We start from the raw sequence: 8437 nt of genomic DNA, 5'->3' as shown, positions 1-8437 counted from the left end.
AGAAGCTCTTGCAAAGGGGTCTGGGTCACTTCAATGGGTCTGTGCAAGAAAAATCCAGGTGGACGGTATGTTCACTTTAACAGCATATTTTTGAAGATAAATTAGTAGTTTAAAAGTATACCTGGATATTTTGTCGGTTGGTTGGTTTCCTTTTGCTCTAGCTACTATGATTTATCCCACACTTGTGTTTCAGCTAAATTCCTCTTGAGGAATTCCCACCATTCACACATAATGCTGAAAAAAGCAGCATCCATGTGTCTCGCTTAAAAAAAAAAGTTTTGTTATATATATTTATATATGAAGTTTAAAAAGAACGATAAAAAGGAGAAGAGTCTCCTCGTCTTATCCTGATTGTTCCAGTGTACAAAACGCAGCAAGGCAGGTTTGTTGCTGCAATTTTGGTTTCTTCACGATTGTCCCTGGAGAGATTCTGTCGCTCATCCTTTTTAAAATTATTTTTCAAGTTTGTGGGGTTTCTGTACTGCCCTTCAGAAAACCGCCTTTCAATCAGGCAGCGACTGACATTGATCTTAGGGGAAATGGTTGGCTAATGCTGCAGTCGTGTCCCTCCATAGACACAACAGTATTTTGCACGCTGAGTAAACAGGGGTCTTCTGACCTTTTTAGAAATGTCAGTATTGATGGAAAGGAACATTTCCATCCTTCCAGTCTCCATGGTGCTGCTTGCAGATGGTAACGAAGGGGAGATGCCGTGCTGTGGGTGGCACTTGCAGGAGGGTGTCGTTCCAAGCTCTTTGCTGCCCTCCTCTCCCAAGGCTGCTTGCTCAAAGGAGACCTGGGCACCCCACCTGCTCCCTAGTTGCAGGCAAAATAATCCTTGAGCGGAGCAAACAAGTGGCGGATGACCGGGACACTCCACGCCCTGCCAAGAAGCTTCTGTCGAGTTCCACGCCCCATGTTGGACAAGTCGGTGTAATGGTGGGGGAAGCCAAAGATCCTGTGTTAGCAGCAAAGAGAGTGGTTAGTTTAGTTTAGTTTCTGATTTGCCTTTAAAAAAAAAAGGAAGTCCCAAAGCAACGTACAGTGGTACCTCGGGTTAAGAACTTAATTCGTTCTGGAGGTCTGTTCTTAACCTGAAACTGTTCTGAACCTGAGGTACTACTTTAGCTAATGGAGAGGTCACTTTCCACGTGCCACGGGTCAGATCCTGCCTCCAAGGAGTGTGCCACAAGTGCCGCTGTGGTGGTAGCAGCAGCATGCAACGCAGTCCTTTGAGGCCGGACTTGCTGCCCCATGGATCCTGCCGCCCAAGGTGGTTGCCATAGCTTGCCTCTTGGATAGGCCAGCCCTGCAAGGGGGGCTCCTCAAAGAGAGTACTCCATAGACAGGGAGCAAGCACAGAAAAGGCCCCGTTTTCTCCTCAACGCCCTTTGGATGTTACGTGCAGAGAAGGGTCTCCGCGTATGGTGATGATTCCAGGGGCTGGGCAGGTTCACATGAGGAAATGTATTGTGGTCTCAAGCCATAAAAGCCATTAGAGCAGGGGTCAGCAACCTTTTTCAGCCGTGGGCCAGTCCACTGTCCCTCAGATCATGTGGTGGGCATTACTTTGGGGGGGGGGAGGGAAATGAACGAATTCCTATGCCCCACAAATAACCCAGAGATGCATTTTAAATAAAAGGACATATTCTACTCATGTAAAAACACGCTGATTCCCGGACCATCTGGGGGCTGGATTGAGAAGGCGACTGGGCCACATCTGGCCCACGGGCCTTAGGTTGCCTACCCCTGCATTAGAGGGAAAACCAGAGCCTTTAATTGCTAAAAACTTTTCTATTCTGCCAGGCCTATGCAGAGTGGCTGGGACAACCCAGCCAGATGGGCAGGGTATTATTATTATTATTATTAGGCAATTAAGAATACACCCATACCCCACACTGGTCCACTGATGTTTATTTTTAATTCTTTCGGTTTTAACTTTCTTTTAACATTTATGAATTTACTGTATGGTTTTATATAATTTTAAACCACTGCGATAAGAGATTTATGATGCCACGGTATATATAGATATTGTTCTCAAATAAATTTAATTTGTTTTGCCTCACTTTCCCCTCCCCCCCCCCCGGGGTGTAATGCGTTTACATTTATGTTTTCAAATGTAAGTCACTTGGGGACCTAGTTAGGTAACAAGCAACTGAGAAGTCTAATAATGAATAATAACAGGAACAATCATAACAATTTAAAGAGTGGTAGAAGTAACTACTCCATGACAAATAATCTTTAACATGCACCCCTTTGCAGGAAAACAAATATTTGCTCCTCCTGAAGAGAGGCTGGAGCCCCAACGGCTCTGAACAAAAGCATTTCCTGGGCAGACCCTGCCTGTTCCCTTTCATCTCTCCCCCCCCTCCCCTTTGCCATGCGCCATTGTCCCACCTTTCCAATTCAGTGCACCACAAATTGTCATCCTTGTCATTCATCCGCACTGGGAAAGTCAGGGCTTTCCCCTGCCTGATGGAATTGGACTTTGTGGTGATGGTCTGGACCTTTTTCAACTGAAACAGAAGAAAAATCAAACCTTTTTTTATAAAAAAAAAGCACACACACACACACAAATGACCACCCCCCAAATACACACACACACACGAGAGCCTCAGTGTGAAGGTTTCCAGAAAGTGGTAGCATTTATGCCGTCTAGCAGAGGAGGGGAGGGAGGCTGGCTCTGTCCAGTGGTTTTAGGCGTCTCATCCATCAGCCAGAAATGCGCTCAGATGTCACTGGTATGCCTTCCAAGTGTTTGGGGGGGGGTATTTTGCCCAGAAGGCAGCTAAAAATATCCAGCCGGCCCCCAGATGAAAAGCAGCCGCTGGGAGATCACTGCTGGGCCCTCAGGAATGTGAAAGAGGGTCTTTGCATCTCTTCCTCGGAGGGGACAAAGTGGCAACCCGCCCCCTCCAACCAAGAGATCCATTTTGGGCTTCATTTTGTCACATCTGTGGAATGTCTGAGTTCTTTGCTCACAAGTAGAGAAGGCAGCAGGGGAGAGACAGAAGGGAGAGTGTCTTGCCATTTTGTTTGGAATAAAGAGCCTCACATGGGTGGGGAAGGGGGGAGGGCAGCAGGAAAGAGGGGCTGGGGGGAGGGCATCCCAGGGTCCACTAGAGAGCATGCCAGCAATTTGGGATGTACCGTAATTTTCGCTCCAAAGGGCGCACCGGACCATAGGGCGCACCTCATTTTTAGAGGAGGAAAAAAGAAAAAAAATATTTTTCTGGTTTTCCTCTTCTAAAAGCCTTGTTTTTTTGAGGATCAGCTAAAAGTTTTGCAGCTTTTTTGCAAAGGGAAAAGCCCTGGTTTTTTGAGGATCAGCTAAAAGTTTTGCAGCTTTTTTGCAAAGGGAAAAACCCTGTTGTTGTTGTTTTTTTTTTGAGGATCAGCTAAAATTTTTGCAGCTTTTTTTGCAAAGGGGGGAAAAGCAAAGCTCCTTTTGCAAAGGGGGAAAGCAAAGAGGAAAAGCCCCATTTTTATGGGGTTCAACTCACATTTGTGAAGCTTCTAAAGGAAAGAGAGCCTTTTCTACAGTTTCCAGACAGATAATCTAATCAGCCAGTCACATGTCGCTGGGGAAACAAACAACCTCCCTCTGCAGCACATTCAACAAAGGAAGGCGGGGCTGAAAGGGAGCCGGGACTCTTATTTCTCTCCTGATCTCTTGCTGATCAGCTGCTGAGCGGGGTACTTTCAACACCCCTTTTCTCTTTGTAAAATTAAAAGCATGATCCTCTTTTGGCCCCTGGGCAATTCAGCTCCAGGGACCACCATTCGCGAAAAATACAGTAATTTGCAGGCCCCCTGCGGACGAGAAACCCAGGGGGCATTCCATAGCCCAGCCCTTCACCAACCCGGACCTTCCAGGTGTTGTTGGCCAACAACATCTGGAGGTAACTGGGTTGGCAAAGGTTGTGGTTACCTTTCTTCCCCCCTGGATCATTCATAAGAATGGAGGGCGGGAAATAAGAATGGAGGAACTACTTGAAATGGGGGAGAAAGTACCAAAAAAAAATAAGTACCTTGGCTGTTCTGCCGTACTCCAAGCAGTCCTGAAGTTCAAGTTTATCTGTCGTCGAAGCTACCAGGGGCCTAGGAAAAGACAAAGCGAATTACTCTCTAAGCCACTGCCCCATTGTCCTCCAAGCTTATCGTTTTACAGCAATGTGGGGGAAACTTTGGCCCTCTACATGTTGCTGAGTGCACGTTGTGGTTTGTTGTAGTGTTTGAAAAGGTTCAGAAGAGGACTCCCAAAACGATCAAGGGCATGGAGCGACTCAACCACAAAGGTTGCAGCATGTGGGACTTTTCAGTTTACAGAAAAGGCAATTAGGAGTCAACATGACAGAATTTATAAAATTATGCATAGCATACAGGGTTTCCCAAACTTGGGTCTCTAGCAGTTTTTGGACTACAGTTCCCATCATCCCTGACCACTGGTCCTGCTAGCTAGGGATGATGGGAGTTGTAGTCCAAGTTTGGGGAACCAGGGAGAGGGATGTTTTTCTCATTCATAACACGAGCTTATGGACATCAGATGAAGCTGAGCGATCGAAGGTTCAGGACAGAGAAGAGGAAGTCCTTCTTCATACAGTGCAAAAGTTAAACTATGGAACTCCCTCCCACAAGAGGCAGTGATGGCCACCCAACTAAATGGCTTTCGAGGATTGGACAAATTCGAGGAGGAGGAGAGGGCTATCGGCGGCCACTAGCCAGGCTGGCTATGCTCCGCTTTCACGGTCAGAGGCACTAATGCTTCTGAATCCGTGTTGCTGGAAACGACAGGAGGGAAGAGTTGCTCTTGTGTTCGAATCCTGCTGCCTCTTTGGAAGGGATCGGGGGTCCATGATGTGGCCCTGATAGGGGCTTCTAAATTACCTGTTCATCCCAGGCAGATTGCCCCAGAAGTATCGTGCCCGGTGTGCAGCTGAGACTTTGACGGCGTCAATCATAATAGGGTTACACTGAAGACAAAAAGGGGCGGCAGTTAGGGACGAAGCGGCAGGAGGACTGATTCACAATTCCTTTGACAGCAGGAACAGAATTAAACTGAGGCTTGAGGTTGCGCGAAGACGCAGAGAAGAGGAAACAGGTGTCCTGGTTGCAAATAGCACCGGATACTACCCTTATATTTATGACAGGGGCTGGATCTACATTGATCTTATAGAACGTTATAATTAATAACGTTTAGAACTCTTAATGGCAGTTTCCCATTGTCGGTGGCTCTCTGCTCTGCAGCACCCTCTGGTGTCACATTTTAATAACACATTTTTAACGTTATCCATGACAAGTGTAGAACTGCATCAGATGCAGGACAGTAGTAGCGGCAATGACAACAATAGTACTAATTCTAGTACTATGCTGTGAATGGCCTGTGATCTTTGGGTGAAAGGCAGTATTCAAATTGAATAAAAAACAAAACAAAACAAAACAAAACAATAAATACAGGCCTTTTCAACTGTGAAATGCTCTCCCCTTCCTTATTGACTTTAAGGGGGGGAAATTCTTTTATTTTGCATCATAATTTGCTTTGGGGCATTTTGTATAATAAGCAAAGAATAAACACAATAAATTACATATTTTTCCATCAATAAGATGCCCCATGTATAAGATGACCCCCCGTTTTTTTCTCCAAATTAAGAAATCAATATGTTAAACATCAAGCAGAATGACTTTGATATAGCAACCCCAAAATCACCCAAAGTTTTTGAGCTTTTTTGGGGGGAGATTGCCCAGTGGCTGCAGCCCCCTACCATATATTACCCTGATTTGCAGTTCCAGCAGCTTCTTCAATGCAGCCACGGAAAAGTAGCACCTCCCCACTGGCGCCTGAGATCGCCCAAAGCTTTTGGGGGGGCGGGGAGGACATCGTCGAAATTTGCTGAGATTTTGGGGGGGAATTTGTCCTACAGCCCCCGTGTGCATGTTTTTTTTAACCACCCGTGTATAAGAAGACCGCCAATTTTGAAATAGAAAAAATTAGGGGGGGAATCATCTTATACTTGGAAAAAATACAATATATGGATTCCTAGAATCGGTTGCACGCCGGTTGTGAACAGTCCGCTGCACAATCATCAGAGCAAGGCCACGCAAAGGAGCTGAGCAGCGGCGCCAATTGTGAAAAGAGAAATGGAACAGCGGTGGACAGTACAACAAAGGTCATTTAAAGGGTTTTGGATGAAACACAGGCACAACAGGGCTTACACAACAGGGCATCTGGCTAATGGGCATTCACTTAATGTTGCGTATTGATTCAGTGGTTTTTATATCTGTATTACTATTGTCTGTATTCGCATCAGGGTAAAGTAACTGCCTTTCTGTTCCAGAAGGAACAGCTACTATTGGTTCATTTAAGCTGCTGCATGTGGATCCTCAGTCTTATTGGTTTCCACCAAAAGGCAGCGTTGTGATTGCTTGAGATTGTTCTCTCCAAAATGTATCCTTTCTAGCCAGTCTTATGTCACTATAAATGTAGCTTCCCTCTCCTCAGTCTCCAGTCTTGTTTGCCTGAATAAAGAATTGTTACATGAAGAAACTGTCTCCTGTCTACTATGTCAGAGAGCTGAAATCACTAACCCCACGCTACAACACTTAACTTCTCAAAAGCCTGGTTCTACCTTCTAGTCTTCCCCGACTAGAACCCACCCATGCCAAAGCAGAATCCATGCCTTCAATAAAATAATGGCAAACACATTTTGCAGAGGTCAAGGGCATTCTCAGTCATCCTCTATTTTTTTCCTTTTGATACTTGTTTTTCAGAAGCTTCTGGCCCTTGAGGAAAAGGCGCACACACACACACACACACACCGGCCTTTACCTCCAGGAAACGAGAGATGTCCCTCTTGTCGTTGATGCGCATGGCCACGACGTTCTCAAACAGCCAAAAGAAGGGGCGCTCCTCTCCGGCTTTGGGGCGCGTGTAATTGAGAAGGTGGTAGAACTCGAAGAAGAGTCGCCCGGTCCCCTCTGCAAGTAGGAAGACAGGTGGGTCAAAGGAATGTGGGACATTTTAAAAAAACCTGGGGGGTTGAGGAGCCAAGCTGAGAGCCCCCATCCTTTCAAGGGCTGCTGCTTACCATACAGGCCCTTCCTGGCAGGGTTCACGATGGAGAGGTCGTTGCAGGGGCTTCCGCCAATCACCAGGTCAAAAGGGCCCCATTCGTCAATCTGCAACGGGGGGCAAGCAGAGCAATGGGTTTTGCAGGGTACGGAGGCTTCTGGGGCTTCACAAAACCAGTGCCGGGTTTATGTATAAGCTAAACAAGCCATAGCTTAGGGCCCCACTCTCTTGGGGGGCCCAAAAAAAATTTTAAGCAGGGAAAAACCAGATGCGCATTTCCAAAATATAAGATAGAAAACAAATAAAATAAAACCTACATACAGCAACAGTGGTTTGTGTTGTGTAGACTCCTATGGTGTAAGTACAGTGGTACCTCGACATACGAGTTTTTCCCCCGTTTCAAAGGTGCGCTCGTAAGTCGAAATCTTCGTAAGTCGAAGGCACCATCTCGGAACGGGGGGAAAAACTCGTATGTCGAAAAACCCGCATTCAAAACTTTGTAAGTCGAGGTATCATGCCGCCGCTTTCCCTTCGTAAGTCAAAAATTTCGGAAGCAGCGGCCATTTTTTCGCTTCTGGAGGTCATTCAGAAGTGGAGTCGCTCGTAAGTCAAGGTACCACTGTAATTTTAAGTTAAAGGTAAAGGTAAAGGGACCCCTGACCATTCGGTCCAGTCATGTCCGACTCTGGGGTTGCGGCACTCATCTCGCTTTATTGGCCGAAGGAGCCGGCGTACAGCTTCCGGTTCCTGTGGCCAGCATGACTAAGCTACTTCTGGCGAACCAGAGCAGCGCACGGAAACACCGTTTACCTTCCCGCCGGAGCGGTACCTATTTATCTACTTGCACTTTGACGTGCTTTCAAACTGCCAGGTTGGCAGGAGCAGGGACCGAGCAACGGGAGCTCACCCCGTGGCGGGGATTCAAACCACCGACCTTCTGATTGGCAAGCCCTAGGCCAGGGGTCAGCAAACTTTTTCAGCAGGGGGCCGGCCCACTGTCCCTCAGACCTTGGGGGGGGCGGACTATATTTTGAAAAAAAATATGAACAAATTCCTATGCCCCACAAATAAACCAGAGATGCATTTTAAATAAAAGCACACATTCTTCACATGTAAAAACACGCTGATTCCCGGACCGTCCGCGGGCCAGATTTAGAAGGCGATTGGGCCGCATCCGGCCCCCAGGCCTTAGTTTGGGGACCCCTGCCCTGGGCTCTGTGGTTAATTTTATTTCAGTTCAACAATTACTTTGATAAAATACATATTTTGTTATGTGCAAATGGCTTTAGATACCTACTACAGTGGTGCCCCGCTAGACGAAAATAATTCGTTCTGCGAAAATTTTCGTCTAGCAGGTTTTTCGTCTAG

The 8437-nt window shown here is 46.6% G+C and overlaps 1 protein-coding gene across 1 annotated transcript in view; it reads right to left on the bottom strand.

Annotated features, from left to right (window-relative positions):
* Positions 1–680: 680 nt before the first annotated feature.
* DNMT3B (DNA methyltransferase 3 beta) overlaps positions 681–8437 on the bottom strand; it is a 28990-nt gene continuing 21233 nt past the window's right edge. Inside the window, exons 15-20 of the mRNA XM_033153888.1 lie at positions 7086–7176; positions 6827–6975; positions 4888–4973; positions 4032–4101; positions 2398–2516; positions 681–958 (exon numbers count right to left, since the gene is read on the bottom strand). Of these exons, the coding sequence (XP_033009779.1) occupies positions 817–958; positions 2398–2516; positions 4032–4101; positions 4888–4973; positions 6827–6975; positions 7086–7176 (657 nt within the window). The 3' untranslated portion in view covers positions 681–816. The remainder of the gene's footprint in view (positions 959–2397; positions 2517–4031; positions 4102–4887; positions 4974–6826; positions 6976–7085; positions 7177–8437) is intronic.

The sequence above is a fragment of the Lacerta agilis genome, chromosome 6 (genome assembly GCF_009819535.1).
Source record: "Lacerta agilis isolate rLacAgi1 chromosome 6, rLacAgi1.pri, whole genome shotgun sequence".
NCBI classification, from domain to species: Eukaryota; Metazoa; Chordata; class Lepidosauria; order Squamata; family Lacertidae; genus Lacerta; species Lacerta agilis.
Note: the sequence above shows the minus strand (reverse complement) of the source record. Positions and strands in the feature narration are given on the sequence as shown.